Source organism: Martes martes (assembly GCF_963455335.1).
Source record: "Martes martes genome assembly, chromosome: 18".
NCBI lineage: Eukaryota > Metazoa > Chordata > Mammalia > Carnivora > Mustelidae > Martes > Martes martes.
In genome coordinates this window covers 12,085,578-12,104,246 of record NC_137906.1, presented here as the reverse complement: position 1 = coordinate 12,104,246, position 18,669 = coordinate 12,085,578, and the positions used below count along the sequence as shown (strand labels likewise).

The 18,669-nt window shown below is 59.3% G+C and overlaps 1 protein-coding gene across 1 annotated transcript in view; it reads right to left on the bottom strand.

Moving 5' to 3' along the window:
- The window catches only part of RADIL (Rap associating with DIL domain), a gene marked incomplete at its 5' end in the record, with an annotated part of 113,428 nt that overhangs the window by 12,265 nt on the left and 82,494 nt on the right, over nucleotides 1–18,669 (bottom strand). Inside the window, 4 exon segments of the mRNA XM_080829898.1 lie at nucleotides 1,250–1,410; nucleotides 7,220–7,257; nucleotides 9,365–10,003; nucleotides 11,542–11,774. Coding sequence (XP_080686024.1) covers nucleotides 1,250–1,410; nucleotides 7,220–7,257; nucleotides 9,365–10,003; nucleotides 11,542–11,774 — 1,071 coding nt within the window.

The window sequence follows — 18,669 nt, the reverse complement described above, 5'->3', positions numbered from 1 at the left end:
CTCTACGTCTCCCCAGAAGCCCTAATTCCCAGGCCCCAGAAGCCCAAGGAAGCTCCCAATGTCCCTTTCACTGTGAGGCAGGGGATAAGAAAACACAAAGAAGCCATGACTGATGAGAAGGGACCCAGACACAGCAGCTGGCTCTGCGTCCCATCACAACACGTCCCCGCCAGGCCTCCTCCACTGGCTCCACGTGGCCCAGCACCAGCCCTGGTGGCCCTCCGGTCCACTTGTCTGCAGAGCTCCCAGGCGGCCGAGCCAGCACACAGTAGGACAGCCTGCCCTGTGCAGACCACTGCTCCTCACCGTCAGCCACCAGGAGCCCCTCAGCTCTGGGAATCTAGCCCCTCCTGGGGGCTCAGCAGGGTCCCACACCACCTGGAAGGTCCAGAGCCGGGTCCAGGGCCCCAGGCCATCTGCCCAGGGTTCTCCCACACAGAGCCCAGGGCCACCCCCCGGGAGACACGGCTAAGCACACAGATGCCTAGCTGCGTCCGGCAGACTGAGCCCACGGGGGAGCCTTGGCTAGGCCCTGGCCTGCCTGCCTGGCTTCCCTCCCAGCTCCAGGGGAGAGCGCAGGGGGGGCAGCCTTCAGGGGCAGGGCCGCTGACCACGCCTGCCCGGGACGCCCCCCCCACCCCCCACTTACAGGGAAAGAGGGGGGTGAGCGGCTCTGGTCTTGTCACAGGAGTGAGGGAGCGGGATCAAAACCAGGCTCTCCCACGGGATGCAGTGACCCCAGCCCCTGGGGCCACCCCCCCCTTCCCCGCTTGTTCCTGGGGCCACGAGGCAGACACGTAGCAACTAAAGTCCCAGCCAGCCTCAGGGCCCAGCCGAAGCCACCCTCTTCTGGAAGCCCCCACCTCCGGCTGCCCCAGGCAGTCTTTCCCAGTGCTGCCATCTCAGGTTCTGCGGGCGCATCCCCTGCTGCAGAGTCCCCGAAGCCACCCAGCTCCCGGGGCACCGTGTCTCCTCTCAGAAACCCCAGAGCCCCCAGTAAGGGAGAGCCTGGGGCCGAGGCACCGTGTGCTTTCTACCAGCCTCCCCAGGCGACACGCAGCGGAAGACGCTGAGTGCATGACACGACGGGGGACGAGAGGCTGGGTCTGCCTGACCGCCAGGGTCACCCCCTCTCAGAGGGACCCTGACACAGCGCCACCTCCCTTGGTTTGAGTGGCCAACTCCAGCCTGGGATGACGAGGGGCCAGGGGGCCTGCCCCCCGACTCGCCCCGGAGCGGCAGCCCGCACCTGTGACGTCCAGCTCCTCCTCCAGACTCTGCATGTAGAGCGGGCACTTCTGCTGGATGAAGTAGAGCAGCTCCACCGAGTTAGACATCCAGAAGAGAATGTGCTGCAGGTCCGGGACCAGGCCCGCCATGGGGAAGCTGGCCAGGGAGAGGGGCTCCTGGCTGCCGAGACAGAGGACCCAGAGTTAGTCCTGGACGGGCCCCCGGGAAGGGAGGCCAGATCGGCACTGTGCACACAAGGACGTTCGTTCCAACGGGACACCAGTGGGACCCCAGCAAACCCACCGCGGCCCGGCCGGGACAGGGGTTACACAGAAAAGCCGCGGGACATGTGGGCTGGAGACGCACGCCCTCCAGACGGCGCAGGAAGGGCCATCAGGGGTGACAGCCCTTGCGAAAGGGCTCTCGTAAACTCTTCTCGCATCTTTTCTTCTGGGACTAAGACGAGAAGGGAGCGCCGAGGAGCGCGTGGGTGTGCACAGGAGGGGGCGGCCGGAGGGGGCAGGAGCAGCAGTGCGAGTGTCAGGCTGTGGCTGACGCTAAACCACCAGCAAACTGCTGTGGGAGGTGCGCAGGCGGGATTAGCTAAGAACGCCTGGTTGTAACCAGAAGATGGTGTGGAGACTCCATGGGTCAGACAAGGCCCTGAGAGCGCGTCACTGGGAGATTTAGGGTTAACAGTCAGGAAACCAGAGGCTGCCCAATTCGGGCCTGGTGCTGCCCACACACGCTCTTCACACGGACTCCCCTGCTCCGGCCACATGTGTCGCTGCAGCTCGTTAAATCGGAAAGTTTCTAGGCACCGGGCACAGGGCTGGAACCTCCCCGTCCCTCTGATGCCCATTACAAGCCTGGGTGACAGCCAGCTCGGGCTGGAGGTAGCCCTGGGGGCACTCCTCCCTCCTGAGCCAGCACCTTGAGACTCCATGTTCCCTTTGGGGGGGGACGATGGCGACATCAGGGCCACCTGTCTCCCGGGTCCGGCGGGGTCCGGCCCAGCCCAGACCCACCCCAGGCCCCTCTCCTCGCCTCTGGTCTCCCGTGCACCAGCCCCTGGGATCCAGGACCTTATGCCTGTGGCAGGAAGCCCCCAGCACTGTCCCGAGCCACTCTCCAGAAGTCCGGGGGGAGGCGGCGAGGCCGTGCCGAGCTCTGGGGTTTCCTCGACTGCAAGCGTCAAGGGCCAGTCTCTCTGGGCCTGATGTCCTGTCCTGTCGCACCCACTCAGCGGAGGCAGGTCAGCGGGCTGCGCTGTGGTGGCCTCTGAGGATGCCTGAGCCTGGTGGCTGCAGGGCCAGGACACGGTCTCTGGGGCCGCCGTGACTGCGCCCGAGGACTCTCCTGACTGGTGAGCACAGATCCATTGAGCAGCAAACCACCCAGACGTGACTCGGGTCTGTCTGTGAGGGACAGCGCCCTGGGTGCCCAGCTGTGCAAGCGACCTCGCGCCAGAGCAGCATCTTGTTGGCGGACCGGGAGGGGCAGGCCAGGCGGCGGCATCTGCGAGGACAGTGCTGTCCCCGGGCCCGGCCAGGGCACAGGGCCCTTCGTCCTGCCTGGCGGGCATCACAGCAGCTCAGGGACTTCCTGTCGTTCGTGATGGTCACAGCCAGGGTCGCAGTGGCCAGCTTGTGAGGCAGCCCCCGTGGGCCCTGGTGGGGACCTCAGGCTCCCATGTGCATGTTCCTCTCGTGCCTGCAGTTTCGGTGCTCTGACGTAGCTTCGCTCATGTCACCACGGTGTGACCCCTCTCTCTGCCCTGCTCCCCGCGAGGGAAGGAAGTGGCTTTGGGCCGGGTGTCCTTGCTCTCACTGCTAGGTAGGTCTGTGGCCACCGCCCCCCACTCATCTTCCAGAGCCCCGAGTGCTGCGGGTCAGTAAGAAAGGATCAATCGGGCTCTTCGGAGCCGAATTCCATTGTGTTTTCCACATCCGTGGCCCTTCTCAATTTCACCCAGAACTCAAAGGGACAGACGGGCCTCTCCTGACAAGTCAACCACCAGGTATAGCCAAGTGGCGTTTCAGAGTCGAATCGCAGCACACCTGCCCCCGCAGGCCACACGCAGCGGCGCACGAACTCGGGGGGCCCAGGCCCTCCCTTCAAGCAAGCACCGAGCAGAAGCAACAGTTTCACGGATGAGACCCCAAAAGCAGACAAGTGGGATGACCTCACACTGCCAAGCTCCTGCACAGTGGAGGAAGCCACAGCAGAATGAAAAAGCCACCCACGGCGCACGAGAAACACTTGCAAACCATGCATCAGAGCGGGGCTACTTTCCAGACCCGGGAGGAACGCCGATCATTCGAAAGCAAAAAACACTAACAACCTGGTTAAAAAATGGGTTGAAGACCTGAAGAGAGACTTCTCCAGAGAAGATCTCCAGATGGCCAACGGGCACGCAGGGAGGTGCTCAGCCTCACCAACCGCCAGGTGAACGCAAACCAAAACCACGATGCACGCTCGCCTCATACCTGTTGGAGTGGCCGTCGTCGAAAGGACAAGAGATGACAAGTGTCGGAGAGGGTGTGGAGAGACCGGAGACCCTGTGCACTGCTGGGGGGTGGGTGCAAAAGGGAGCGGCCGCTGTGGGAAACAGGACGGACACCCTCAGAACACGGACAATGGCGCCGCCGTCTGACCCAGCAAGTCCACGTCTGCGTATTCACCCGAAGGGACCGATCGGGATCGCCGAGCGGTGCTCGGGTCAGCGCCGCACGGCTGCCGATACAGGACATGCGGGTCACACTCAGTGTCCACGGACAGAGGACAGGGTAAAAACGAAATCTGGTACATGGTCTGATGAAACGTATTTCAGCCTTTAAAAAATCAAGGAAACCCTGCAGTATGCTAGGACACAGATGAGCCCTGAAGACGTTCCGCGAAGCGGACTGAGCCAACCACAGAAGGAAAAATACCACAAGATTCTGCTGAGATATCTGAGAAGGTCCAACTCACGCAGAATGGTGGCTGCCAGGGGCTGGAGGGAGGGAGAGACTGGAAACTGCGAATATGCACTTCAGAACTTAAAGGAGTGGTTTTTGGGGCGCCTGGGTGGCTCAGCTGGATAAGCGTCTGCCTTTGGCTCAGGTCGTGATCCCAGGGTCTTGGGATCAAGCCCTGCATCGGTCTCCATGCTCAGTGGGGAGTCTGCTTCTCCCTCTCCCTCTGCTGCTCTCCTTGCTTGTACACTCTCTCGGTCAAATAAATAAAATCTTAATAAAAATTAAAAAAAAATTTTTTAAAGATTTTGTTTATTTATTTGACAGAGATCACAAGTAGGCAGAGAGGCAGGCAGAGAGAGAGAGAAAGGAGGAAGCAGGCTCCCTGCTGAGCAGAGAGCCCGATGTGGGGCTCGATCCCAGGACCCTGAGATCATGACCTGAGCCGAAGGCAGAGGCTTTAACCCACTAAGCCACCCAGGTGCCCCTAAAAAACTTTTTTTAAATAAAAATAATGATTAGGTGGTTTTTACCACAATAAAATAAATAAAAATAAGCCAAATCACTGCACCAATATAAATTTTTAAAAACCTATTTGGGAAGCATATGGGAGAAAAATTATTACCAAAAAGAAAATCAAATGCATTTTTGCTAATAAAAATTAAATTAAAATTTAAGAAGTTCCAAAAATATTCAAAATTCAAAGAAGAAATTAAAATAGGAATTATGCAAGAATAAGGAAAAAATAAAGAGGTTAATGGAGCAGAAATCAAAACCCAAGTGAGCAGAAACAAGAAAACTGGTCCTTTTAAACATGACGACAGATAAATCCCTGGGAAGATAAATTGAAGGGAGGTAAGTGGAAAGACATAAATCCAACAGGAACTAAATACATGAGAGATGAAAACAGTCCCAAAAGAATACAAGGAACAATTTTATCCTAAGTAACTTGGAGGACGAAAGCAGAAGTCCCCAGAATCAATACAAGCAGAGGGAGAGAACCAGACACACCGATAATCACTGACGAAGCAAGCCGGGCCGGGGCGCCCAGAGGCTCCCACGGGCTACCTCGCCAGCCCCCACGGCCTCACCACACACGACCTGACACAGGGAACTGGAAACAGACCAGGCGGCCCTGTTCGCTTTCTGGGAACCTTGCTATTAAAGTCAGACCAGGACAATGGGTGAAAAGTCCTAGATCGCTTCGACGTGTGAATTCAGGTGAGAAAATGCTAATTAAAATGTCCACAAACTGTCAGTCACCATCCTGCACAAATCCGTAGCCACAAAGGCCTGAATCCCAGGGACTCCGCCATAGATCTGGATCCAAAGAGCGGCTAGCGCCGCACCGGCACTCACGGGCGCCCAGGGAGAAGGCCGAGGACCGCAGGGGCAGAAAAAGCACGCAGTGAAGGTCCCCAGTCGCCCGCAATTTGACAAGAAGCACAGTGCGTGAGGACCTGAAGCCCGTGGGGCACAATGTTCATGACGTGGAGCTCGGGTGTAGGTTCTTGGGTGACTGGTGTCGTCTGTGCTTTTCTACATTTTGGCAGTGAATCAAAAACTGTTTAAAAAGGAGAAAGGCAGCATTCCCTGGGGATGGACACGGGGCTGTTTTTTGGCCCTAACGACAGGCGTTCTGGACGCAGACCGGGCAGGAGCTGCTGGGGGGAGGCCTCAGTTTCCCCGATGAGCGGGCACTCAGGAGGAGGAGGAGCTAGTTAGGGTGAGGGCTGGGCGAGCCCCTAAATCCTCGGCTCCATCCCCTCCAGGACCCAACACCACCTGGAAGCCAGGCTGTCCCTCAGGCTGGGGGGCAGGGGTGAAGTGGCCACACCTGCCCCTGGGTCCCCAAGACCAGCCCATCACACAGAAAACCTAGCACACAGTGGCCGGCGCTGTTGTCTCCACCGCCCTCTGAGGGGCCTGGCCTACACTGAGCACTGCAGGGTGAGCCGGGCGGCAGAGCCCGGGCCTCCCAGAGCAGACTCGGCCTCGGGCACTGCACTGGGCCCTGAACACATCCCCTATTGTCAGCGCGGGCCAAAAAGCCCGCATGTGGGAGTGGCAGGAGCCGCACTCCACCTCCAGCCATTGGTACATGGGGGGCGGGGTGGACTGCGGCCCCAGGCTCCACTCCGTGCCTGCGACAGGGACATAGCTGAGTCCTCCTTGCCCCTCGTGGGACCGTGGACAACACCGAAGCACTATGGCGACAGCACGGTCGCTACAGACCAGCGGCAGACACAAGAGTCGAGCAGACCACGGACCCAGCTGCGACGGGCAGGAACCACCCCTGTGACCACAGCCCCTTGGCTGCGGCCGCACCCGCACGGCCCGGAGAGACGGCCAAGCTGCAGGCTCCAAGTGCACTCGCAGTGACATCGTGGGGCTCCACTGCGCACCGGCGCGGGATTCTAACGCGGGTGAAGCACGTGGGGGTGTTCACACTCACTGTCGCCCAAGCGTCCACGGCACAACCACATGGCACGCTGCCCTGGGGGCATGTGGCTTGTTCTAGCCTCTGCGCTTACAGACGAAGACTTAGGAGCGGGCCGCGTGCACCCCGTGTGCCAACACCTCTCGGCGGGGCCCCCTCGGGTGTGCACATGACTGGGTGGCTGCACGCGCCCGTCCCCATTGTTAACATCAGTTTCCCAAGTCCCAGCAGCGCTTTGCACGCAACGGCAGGGCTTTCAATGGACACCGACTGCCCTAGCTCCACACTGGGAGTCTGCATTCTCCGGAAGGGGCAGGCTCGCTGGAGCATCGTCATTAGGGGAAGTGAAGGCAGGACAAGGCTCTGGAGAGGTTCTCGCCTACTCGGTCTAACCGGCGCCCTGGAGAAACTCCCCAAACCCAGCGCTTCCCAGGGGCCGAGCACAGACATGGAAACAGCCACTCGGAGACAGAAGGACAATGCGACAGAAGCCCATAGCTGACCCCAAAGGCGTCTGCCCCCGCCCATCTTGGCCCCATGGGGTGGTGCAGGTCTCCCGGGATCTAGGGGCCCACGGGGAAGCCAGACTTACAGCTGCGCCTGCTTCTCCGCCAGTTCTTTGGTTTTCTCCTACAGTTACAAAGACAAGAGAGCAAACATGAGAAAACACCAGGATACCACAGGATGCGCTCCATGAGAACACCACTAAATCCAAGGGACGCCGTCCACCTAAAAACCATGGTGCCGTTGCGGCAGACATCCTGTACCGTGGGGGCTGTTTACCCAAAGCGCGGCTGGAAAGGATAAGTTTCCCTTCCGTTCCTGAATGTGACCTGCGTACTTCCCGCAGCAGACAGAACCTACACCCGCTCACTGACGGAACCACCGGCGCGGTGAGAAGTAAAGTGGTCACGCATTTCACACACGTCGGAATGAACACCCGACGCCGCTTACTGTTGAGCCTCACACACAGGCTCTCCGGCGCCCGCCGCCGGGACAGTGAGTAGACGGACGTGTGCTCAGGTGTCCACGGTACAGTTAAACATCCCGGCAGGGACACAGGCTTAACCAACATTTTCTGTCCTTTTTAATCAAGAAATGGTTCTTGCAGGGCACCTGGGTGGCTCAGTGGGTTAAAACCTTTGCCTTCAGCTCAGGTCATGATCCCAGGGTCCTGGAATCAAGCCCTGCATCGGGCTCTCTGCTCAGCGGGGAGCCTGCTTCCCCCTCTCTCTCTCTCTGCCTGCCTCTCTGCCTTCTTGTGATCTCTCTCTGTCTCTCTGGCAAATAAATAAATAAAATATTTTTTGAAAAAGAAAAAGAAAAGAAATGGTTCCTGCTTTCATAGCAAGTTGTCTTCTAAGCAGAGCCCTAGCTGCTGACCCGTTACTTGTTCTAGGATCTGCCTCCAGTGAGTGGGAGAGAGAGCGGTTGATGCCCAAGACACGGACAAACGAAACATCTGAGGCTCTCAAAAGACCAGAGCTGAGGCCCACAAACAGGGGGAAACGTGGGGAAGCACGCAGGGAATGGCCTAGGTCTGGAGTCTTCTGCTTCTGAGCTCTAGACCTTGGATGAGGTTGTTCACCGCGACAAGCCTCAGTTTCCCCAGCTGGGACATGGCCTACGGTACAGGCATCATAGCATCTGACTCACTAGGAAGTGTCCACCCCAGAGCAGTCTTAGGATGGGACGGTGTTCTGTGTAGACAGTCACCGCAGGCCCCGGTGTGGTCAGGTTCCCGCATGGCACGGACTTGACCTGGCCCGACCACAGACCACACGAGGGAAGCGACCACACCAGGACAGTCCCAACATCGATCCACGCAGGAACCCTGGGAGGTTCAGATGCCCGCGATGCACATGGGTAACTTACACAAACCTCTGGACGTGACGGCCCATGTTGGTTTTTGCTTTTAAAAGGTTTCGAACATTTTAAATGTGGGTTTTAATCTTAGGACCCCATCCAGTTTCTACAATCTACGCAGTTTACAGGCCAAGATGAATGGGCAACTCTTGGAGGGACTGCGTCTAACTACCGGCCATGCTTTAGGTCCCCGGGGAGTCCAGGCACTAGAGGGTGGGGGGCCAGGAATTGGTGGGGGCCCTGAGGGCTGGACCCAGGCAGCCTGCAGCACACTTGCCCTGGCCCTGCAGGGACAGGCCTGCACTTGCCCCCAGGGGATGCCTGGCGGGGCCTGGAGCCGTTTCCGGGAGGGGAAGGGAGCCGCTGGGGGGCAGCAGGTGGAGCCCAGGGGCGCTGGCTGACATCAGACTGCATGCAGACTGGCCCCCCAGCCGGGCCCAAACATGCGTGGTACTGTGCTCTAGAGACCCCGACGGAGGGAAGTGTTTCCACGTACAGAAGCCAGCCAGTCCTGTGCCCCCACCACCGGCTGACAAGGGCTCCACACCAGAGTGCTGGCGGAAGCCCAGCCTGCTCCTGGCAGAAAGCACGGGGCACGAAGGCCAAGTGGGTGCTGGGGCTCGAGGGCTCCGGGCCATGCCGTGGCTGGCCTGCACTTGGGAGGAACACGGGACCAGAGCTCAAGATGCCACAGCCGACTGCACAGGGACAGAGTGCCAGAGAGGACACCCCGGGCTGACTGGATGTGCACAGGCAGGGCAGGCTGACCCGTAGACTTCCCACGGGTGGCCCCAGTTCCCACCCAGCTCCTCCCACAGCCACAAGCACCCTCCCACCTGCCACGGCCGCACCCAGCATGCCCATGACTGACCCAGACTGTCTCTCGGATGGCCTTGGCGATCTTGAGCAGCAGCTGCCCGAATGAACCGGGTTCCAGGCGGGTGGCTGAGTGCTGGATGCAGAGGCAGAGAAGGAAGGCGGGGGCCAGCTTGTGGTCGTCCCCCCCAGGCTCAACCAGCGTCAGGATTCGCTGCAGCAGCGCGTCCTCCACCTCTGGCTCGAACTCCAGGTGCAGCGGCCTTGGCCGGGGCAGGGCGGCCGGTGCGGAGCCAGAGGCCAAGGTGCCCCGGGCCCGGAGTGCGGCTCCGCAGAGCCCGCAGCTCCGTGGCATGGCACGCAGACGGGCCAGGGCCTGGGCAGGCAGGGGCTGGGCCTGCGCCGGGTCCTTGAACAGCAGCAGGTAGTAGAGGCCAAGGGAGAGCAGGTCCCCATGGCGCAGCACCACAGCCCGGCCCCCGACCTCCGCGAAGTTGACAGAGACGGGCGCCCCAGGGATAGGCTCCAGCACCAGCCTGCTCACCGCCGGCTCTGGGCCCGGGGGCTGGTGCCTGCGGATGGTGCAGTGCAGGGGCAGGATATCTGGGGCCGAGAGGCTGACACTGGGCTTGCTGGACGGGGTCCTCTGGCCCACCGTATGCTGCTCCCGGTTCAGCAGGTACACCAGGCTGTCCTGAAATGCAAATACTAGGCCTCAGGGGCAGGACACCACCTCGGGCAAATCCCTCACTGGAAAGAAAGGAAAAGGTGTCCCCATCTCTGGTCACCTAAGCCACGTGGCCAGGGCCGCCATCCTGGGCCAGCCCTGCCCTGGAGCCCTTCCTAGCTGGCCCCTGCTGGCCCCAGCCTGACCCACACTGGGCACCCACGCTGTCCCCAGGAGAGGATGCTTCCCAGAGAGGCCTCGGGGGCACACCGGACACCTAGGGATGACTCCAGCTCGGAGACAACAGAGGCCCGAGAAGGGCCGCACTGGGCACAGACACAGGCATGGCGAAGAGCCACCAAGCACCCCCCGCCCCTGCCGGTGATCTGTGACCTGCTGCGGGCAAACTCCTTCCCCTGTGTCTCCAGCTCGGCGAGGACAGATGCCTCCTCAAGAGACAGCGTCTCCCCAAACCCTCATGCACTGACCCTGTTTCATAAACAAGAAACTTCCTGTAAGAAAACTCCTGAGTCTGTGTTTCTGGAGCAATAGGTCTTAGCAGTGCAGAAAGCAGATGTCAGGCTAAAGAGCGAGTCTGCGCCCAGAAGAACCGGCGGGATCGGGGCCGCACCAGCCTGCACCAAGACGGGCCCCTGACGCTGGCCTCCATGTGCGCGCGGTGACCACTGGGGGCCCTCGACTTATCTCGCCTCACGGGAATGCGACAAGTCACACCCACGACTGAAGGTGTAGCGCGCTAGTGAGACGCGCCGTGTATGGAGAAGTGCGCTGAGGACGCACGTGCCGGGGGCGCCCTCCCCTTCGGACCCTGCCCACCTGGTGCTCGAGGAAACCCCCCTGGCCTCTCTGGGGGGAGTCTGCCTGAGGACGCCTTCCCTCGAGCTCTTGCCCGTGGGCTGGAGTGGAGCCCCAGGAAAGCCTCGTCCGTAACCCTGTCCGGCCTCCTGTCGATGCCTACGGCTTGCAGGTGCCAGGCCGGGTTTGGTAGGACTAAGCTGAGCTCGGAGAGCCGCACAGCCGCACCGATGGAGCCTGAAGTGGGCTCAGCAAACCGGCGGGGAGCAGAGGAGCCGGGAGGAAGAGCCGACGGGAGCTTCTGGGGGCTCCACCCCTCCAGCCAAGGGCCCCCCACAGACATGGTGGGAAGCATGGGCCTGGGGGCCAGGGCCTCCTCAGAGGTGGCTTCCCACAGTGCACTCGGGGCTGGGTGCAGCACAAGCCTGCCAAGCACCCATCTGGACGAGGGGGCGGGCCCGTGTCGGGGTCCCCACAGCCAGGGCACGGCATGGCCTGAGACACCGCCTGGAAGATGGCAGATGATTCTTTGAGAAGGAACCTGGTATTGGGTGAGCTCCCCCCGCCCACTGGCTCCTGCTGGGGCCTGGAAAGAGAATGCTCTGGAAACCAAGCACAGGGGAAGCCTCTGCTCCCTCCAGAATCAAGGACGGCCCCGCTTCCATAGCCTCCTCATCACCAGAGCTGACTTGGCTGCTCGGACCACTCCGTGGAGTCAGGGCGGCCGGGCGGCGGGCAGGGGTGCTCACGTGCTGCTGGCTGTAGCCCTGCAGGAGGAGCAGGTGGGGCGACTCGTAGAGGGAGAAGCGCATGGTGTCCCGGGTGCGCTCCTCGGGGCCCTGGGTGGCGGACGAGCTCAGGCTGCTCTCACTGACAGTGCGGCGCAGCCGGGGCGTGGGGGGGCTTCGGGAGCCCCCTGAAGCCAGGACTGGGGTTCCCTTGGCACGGTGCCGCTGCAGCCTCCGGGCCTGGGCGTTTATCCCTGAAACAGAAGCAACACAGGGCAAATGGTCAGAGGCCCGCCTCTGGGCACCACTGAATTCAGATCTCACGGACCCACCCGTGACACCAGGCACCGTCTGCTCAGCAGAGCTGAAAAAGCACGCGAGATTCCACCTTTTGACCTCATCCCGGCCAGGCGGGACACCTCTGGGGCTTCCTCTGAAAAGCAGGCAGCCCAGCCGTCCATGACCCAAGATGCCCTGCAGGAGCCCATGACCCACACCATCCCTACCAGCCACACCGCAGCCCCTCCCCTCCCCATGCCAAACCCACTGCAGCATCAACTTCTGCCAGGTCACCGTGCTCATGTGAGTCGCTGCTCTGTCCCCAGAGCCCTGCTGGCCCACCAGCGTGTGTGCACACGTGTGCGTGGGGGGGGCAGTGCCCATGTGCACGTACACAAGTGCGTGTTGTGACCAGCCGAGATGAGAACCCTGCATGGTCCCCCCACACCCCCTTTACAGTGCCTTCATCACCTGCACATCCTCCCCCGCACCCCCTTTACAGTGACCTCGTCACCTGCACAGTCTTCCTGCACCCCTCTTTACCGTGCCTTCGTGGCCTGGTGCACTGAGCTGGCTGGTCTGTCTAGGACAGTATGGCTGCTTGTTCTCTGAGGCCGCCCCCGCCAGGGCCAGGTCAGAACGCACATGCGTGCAAGGACACACACACATGCAAACACGCACGCACACATGTGCACATACACCCTCCCAATGAAAGAGTCTTATACATCCAGAAAGTGGTCTTTTAAACTGATGCCGCTAGAAGCCCAGAAGCCAGCTGGAGCCCAGGTCGGGCTCTTGTCACCTGCACCGGCAGGGCTGACCCCGGCCGCGTTCTTTCACAGCCCTCTACCGACTCTGCTCCGCACAGCCTCCCTCCACCCCCACCTGCAGCCTCCCTTCCTACAACCATTCACCCCGACCAGACAAAGCCCGAGGAAGCCAGGCAGGCTAGCTGCAGCAAGGTGCTGCCTTACCGGAGACCTGCCCTTCCCAGAGGAAGCCGGCTTCTGCAGCCCGCGGGAGTCGGGAAGCCGAGTCTGCAGGAGGCCGGGCTGGCGGAGAGCTGCAGTGCGAGGCTGTCTGCCCGGGCGCCCGCTGCTCCCTGCCTGCTGCAGAGCCGGCCAGCCCAGCCCCTGGCAGGCACCAGCGTCTAGGGCAGGGGGAGGAAGGGCGGGGGAGCAGGGGAGGGGGGGAAGGGAGTGGGGGCCAGGGACAGGCGGGGATGGGGAGAGTAAGCAGGAGGGAGCGGGGGAGGGGGTGGGGGGAGCAGGAGGGCATGGGAGCAGATGGGGGGAGGCAGAGGCTGCCGGGGGCTGTGGGAGGGGCAGAAGGAGGTGGGGGACAAGGGTGGGGGGAAGGCAGGGGGGACCGGCAGGGGCTGGTAGGGCAGATGGAAACCAGCCTCCCCTGCCTCAACTGCCCTGTCCCACCTGCCCCTCTTAAGGATGACAGACCCCAGGACTTGAGGCAGCACGGTATGATCATGAGGCCATACGTAAAAGAAAAAACATTTAAAAACCAGCCCAAAATGAAGTTCTAGGCCTGAAGCTTCTCCATCTGGGATGGAGCCAAAGGACGGGAGGAGCTTCAGAACCACCTTCCAAGAGTCTGGAGCCTGAGACGGCGGTCCTTTCCTCTTAGATTCCCAGGGGCTTCCAGGGGCCCCCCAGATGAGGCCTGAGACCAACGCCAGTGTCCCCAGGCTGCAGCCCACAAGAGAGCCCCCTGCCAACCAGGCTCCAGTGCAGCTGGGCTCCCACAGCCCCTGGCACATGGCCCTCCCTGGACCCAGAGCCGGCTTCCCTGACCCCGCTGGGGCAAGCAGCGGTTCTCACCCTGCACTCAGACCCTCCTGGGCAGCTCGGTCTGGCTTCCAGGTCCCCTTACTGGGTCCTGGGGAGGCCATGTGAGCACGGAAGGGCCAGGGCTGAGGGGCGGTGGGGTGCAGCAGCCATCAGAAGGGACGCACCCAGGCCAGCATGGCTCAAGGGCAGAGCAGCCCACAGCGCCCAGCGGACATGACCCTGACGGGACCCCGCATACCCCCGGCCCGTGGCACCGCTGGGAGAACCCTCACGCATGCGTAGACACCCATGCAAGGACACAGAATGGGCCACGGGACCCTCTGGGGGACTGTCATCGTAGGATAAAGATGCTGCAGGGGGAAAGGGGGGGGTCAAGCGTGCCCCCAGAAGGGGGGTGGAAGCAGCAGGCCAGAGCGTAACATGGAAGGAGGAGGACCTCCCGGTCACAGCCCTCAGAAGTGCGGGAAACATCATTGCGTGCTGCTCACGGGTTACGGGTCACCTACACACCCACGGAAAGCTCTTCTTAAAAACAGATAGAAAAGACACGCAGCAAACTGAGGAAACGGCTGTCTCGAGGGGCGGTGCGGAGTCTGCATGACACCGGGTACCGCAGACAGCAGGACACACGTGCTGCCCCAGAACCTGGCCCTGTCTGTGGCTGTATATAGACAACGCTCTGCTTTCACTTAAGAAAATTCTAGATCAATATGATTTCAAGATGTTGTGTCAGTTCTGGGAAGAAGATACGGGTGTCAGTCACATTATTCTGTAAACTGTTACTTCTTTAAACTTTTTTTTTTTAAAAAGATTTTATTTATTTATTTGTCAGAGAGAGTGAACACAGACAGAGTGGCAGGCAGAGGCAGAAGGAGCAGCAGGCTCCCCGCCGAGCAAGGAGCCCGATGCGGGACTCGATCCCAGGACGCCGGGATCATGACCTGAGCCGAAGGCAGCCGCTCAACCAACTGAGCCACCCAGGCGTCCCACTTCTTTAAACTTTCTTAAAGTAAAACCCAAAAACATTTTGTGGGCCTGCCGCAGGCGTGTGACCATGGCTTCCCCACGGCGGGGTGAGGCGCTCCGGGGTCAGGCCAGCCTGATGCCGCTGCTGAAGATGAACCCCAGCCCCACGCCCGGGGAGCAGCTCAGAGGAGGACCTGAGGCTTCCCAGGGGCTTGTAAGGACAGCCCCTTCCCTGATGACATCTGATTCTCCTTCAACTTTGCCGTCATCAGGTCCATGTGTCTGCACACCGCGCACAAGGACAGAGCTGCCGAACTTTGTCATCCTCCGCTCTGGGTGGGGGATGCCAGGTGGCACACAGCCCGACAGAATCCTGGCCAGATTCACCCCTAGAAACCTCCAAAAGCATGGCACGTGCCACTGGCCTGCACAGCGCGGCAGTTTTCAGGGCGCTGAGCCCCTGGGGCCCAGGCTGCCTGTGATGCAGCTAAGGAGCAGAGAGCAAGGGCCAGGGGCCGGCGGGGTCTGGGGCCTGATGGTGGGGTCTCTGTACCCCCCTTCCCCCACCGGTCAGGGATTTCATTCACAAGGGGGAGACTGGACCGGGAAGCACTGTTCTCCAGCAAAGGAGTTCTAATGAAATAAGAGGGTGGCAGGGTCCACAGCTTCCAGGCCACAGGGAGTCTAGGTGGAAAGCGGTTCACCTTTTGGAAGAGGGCCTCCCCCGGCCTGTGGGCGTAGCGGGTGGAGGCGCGCTCCAAGGCCTGGGAGGCCGGAGGACGCCCACTCTCCCATCACACCTGCCACCCTCCCCACGGGGGCCGGACGTGCTGATCCCATAGTTTCCTGCTCCGCTGTGACTGAGCTCAGTGGGGCCAGAGGTTCTGGCCTGATTCTGTAGGTCTGAGGGACACCCAGGAATCTATACTTCGTAGAAGCACCCAGAAGGCTCTGGAACGCGGTAGACAGGCAGAGGAACTCCTGCAGGGCCACTCTCCCTCCTTTGTCCCCAAAGCTCTGTCTACAGAGATGCACGGAGCCCTTGGTAAACTTACTTGACCACCTACCAATTTAACTTGAGTTTGGATTTCCAATTCTTTTCTCTAGATAAGTGTTTGTCAGCTCCTGGAAAGGTGGCAGATACGGGCTCCCCACTCCCACCCTGACATACCCACCCCGGTGGAAAAGCAGAAACACCCAGCAGAGGAGGGAAAGCAGGGGTCTGGGTAATCAGAACCTGGGGAGGGTCCTGTGCTGCCCCAGGGCACACACGGGGCCCACCTCGTCGGGTTCACAAACAAAGACACACACAGGACCCACCTTCTCGTGATCACAACCAAGGACACACACACGGGGACCCACCTTGTCACGTACACATCCAAGGACACACACGGGGACCCACCTTGTCATATTCACAACCAAGGACACACACACGGCACCCACCATCATATTCACAACTAACGACACACACAGGACCCAACTTGTGTTCACAACCAACAACACACACAGGACCCACCTTGTCGTGTTCACAACCAACACACACAGGACCCACCTTGTCATGTTCACAACCAAGGACACACACAGGGACCCACCTTGTCATCTTCACAAGCAAGGACATATACATGGGACCCACTTTGTCGTGTTCACAACCAAGAACAAACACACGGGGACCCACACGGGACTGACCTTGTCATGTTAAAACCAAGGATACACACACACCACCTATCTTGTCATGTTCACAACCAAGAACACACACATGGGACCCACTTTGTCGTGTTCACAACTAAGGACACACACAAGGCACCCACCCTATTGTGCCCACAACCAAGGACACACACGGGGACCCACTTTGTCATGTTCACAACCAAGGACACACACAGGGACCCACCCTGTCGTGTTCACAACCAAAGACACACACAGGGAGCCACCTTGTCATGTTCACAAACGAGGACACACAGGACCCACTTTGTCGTGTTCACAACCAAGGACCAAAGGACCCACTTTGTCGTGTTCACAACCAAGGACACACACATAGGACCCACCTTGTGTTCACAACTGACACACACAGGACTCACCTTGTCATGTTCACAACCAAGGACACACACATGGGACCCACTTTGTCGTGTTCACAACTAAGGACACACACAAGGCACCCACCCTATTGTGTTCACAACCAAGGACACACACACGGGGACCCACTTTGTCACATTCACAACCAAGGACACACACAGGGACCCACCTTGTCATGTTCACAAACAAGGACACACAGGACCCACTTTGTCGTGTTCACAACCAAGGACACACACACAGGACCCACCTTGTCATGTTCACAACCAAGGACACACACAGGACCCACCTTATCTTGTTCAAAACCAAGGACACACACACGGGACCCACCTTGTCATGTTCACAACCGACACACAAGGGACATAATCTTGTCATGTTCACAGTCAACGGGGAGCCACCTTGTCATATTCACAACCAATAACACACACAGGACCCACCTTGTCGTGTTCACAACCAAGGACACATACACAGGACCCACCAGGCCACCTAACACTTGCTAATACACACAGGCACCAGACCCAGAAGCAAAGTGATTACTTTCCACGTTTTGAGAGGATTCCTGAACTCGAGGAGATTCTGAAGCAACCGGAGGCACAACCCAAACAGGAGGCACGGGGCCGCCAGCCTCTCCTGGACGGTCTGCCTCTGACCCAGGACCTGGGCAGGGGCTCCAAATCTGCAGGTGTGACCGTGATCGAGACCGTGACAGAATGGACACGTCTGCAGAAAGGAGCTCTGGGCCTTGCTTTCCCCTGGCCACCGGCCCTAGCTTGCCCCTCACCAGCCTGGGGAGAAGCCCCCCCGGCGTGCGGCTCCGCAGGGCAGGGCTCCCTGGTTCCTCGTCCCCTGCTCGGACATGCCGGGGGGTGGGGAGGCAGCCAGCCGGGCAGGGAAGGACGAGGTGGGGGGTGACACCCTGGGCCCCACAGCTCTTTGACATGTATCCCCTCTTCTTGCCACAACAGGCTGGAGCAGATGTCCCCTCTGCTGGCGGAGAGGAGAGGACTGCGCATACCAGGGGTGGCAAAATTAATTTTGAAAACAGTGGGTAGCTGTCACCAGAGCTCCGGTCATGGGCTTGATGCTGGCTCGAGAACAGCACTGGAAAGAAAAACACAGCTCTTTCCTGAACGTCACTAAGTTCAGGACGATAAATTTAACCTGCCGGTTTTACCTCGGAATCCTGTTTGCTCTTCCCTCCGGGACTCTAAGAGTTTGAAACAATATGTACGATCTGGAAACTTTAGTGTTGTGTGCACCCGCCGCCGGCCGGGGCTGGAGGTCTCACAGATGTGGTTACCACTGGCAATGGACAGGGCAACAAAACGGTCCTGCGTAAGGGAATTTTACTAGAATTGGGGGAATTAAACTATTTTAAATAATCCCTAATAACAGTTGGGATACACCCTTAACTAATGCAGAGGGGAGCTCAAGTGAGTCCTCTTGAATTAGAATGTCCTTTTTGACCTTAGCAAAGGCAGGGGATGGAGTTCTTGGTACCAAGCAATCCTTAAAGTTAATGTTTTGTATTCAAAATACACAAAAAAGAACAATTAACTTACAGATAATTTGGGGAGCACCTACCTACTGCATAGCCAGCCTTCTTCTGGGCATTTTGCATTTAATTCCACTACGTTCTCACATTAAACCCCATAAAGGTTTAATACCGCAGGTGGATGGGAATATGTTAGCACAGCTTTTGAGGACCAGTCTGACCACTGGCAGAGAAAATTCTCAACAAAATGTATACTAAGCCCCCTCCCCCAGCAGGAAGAAGACGAGGATGCTGCTGTGACCATTTATGTTCAACATCGCATTGGAGGTCCCCGGCCAGTATAATTAGGGCAGGGAAAACAAAGGAAAGGTCTAAGAATGGAAAAGAAAGAAAGAAAATTATAAGTATTTTGCAGACACTGTGATCGTGTTTCTAGAAACTGCGGAAGGATCTATGGACAAATTACTAGAATTAGCGAGGCGAGGAGACGTGGCAGGTGTGCATGTCCCATCATGTTTTCACACGGAAGAGACAATG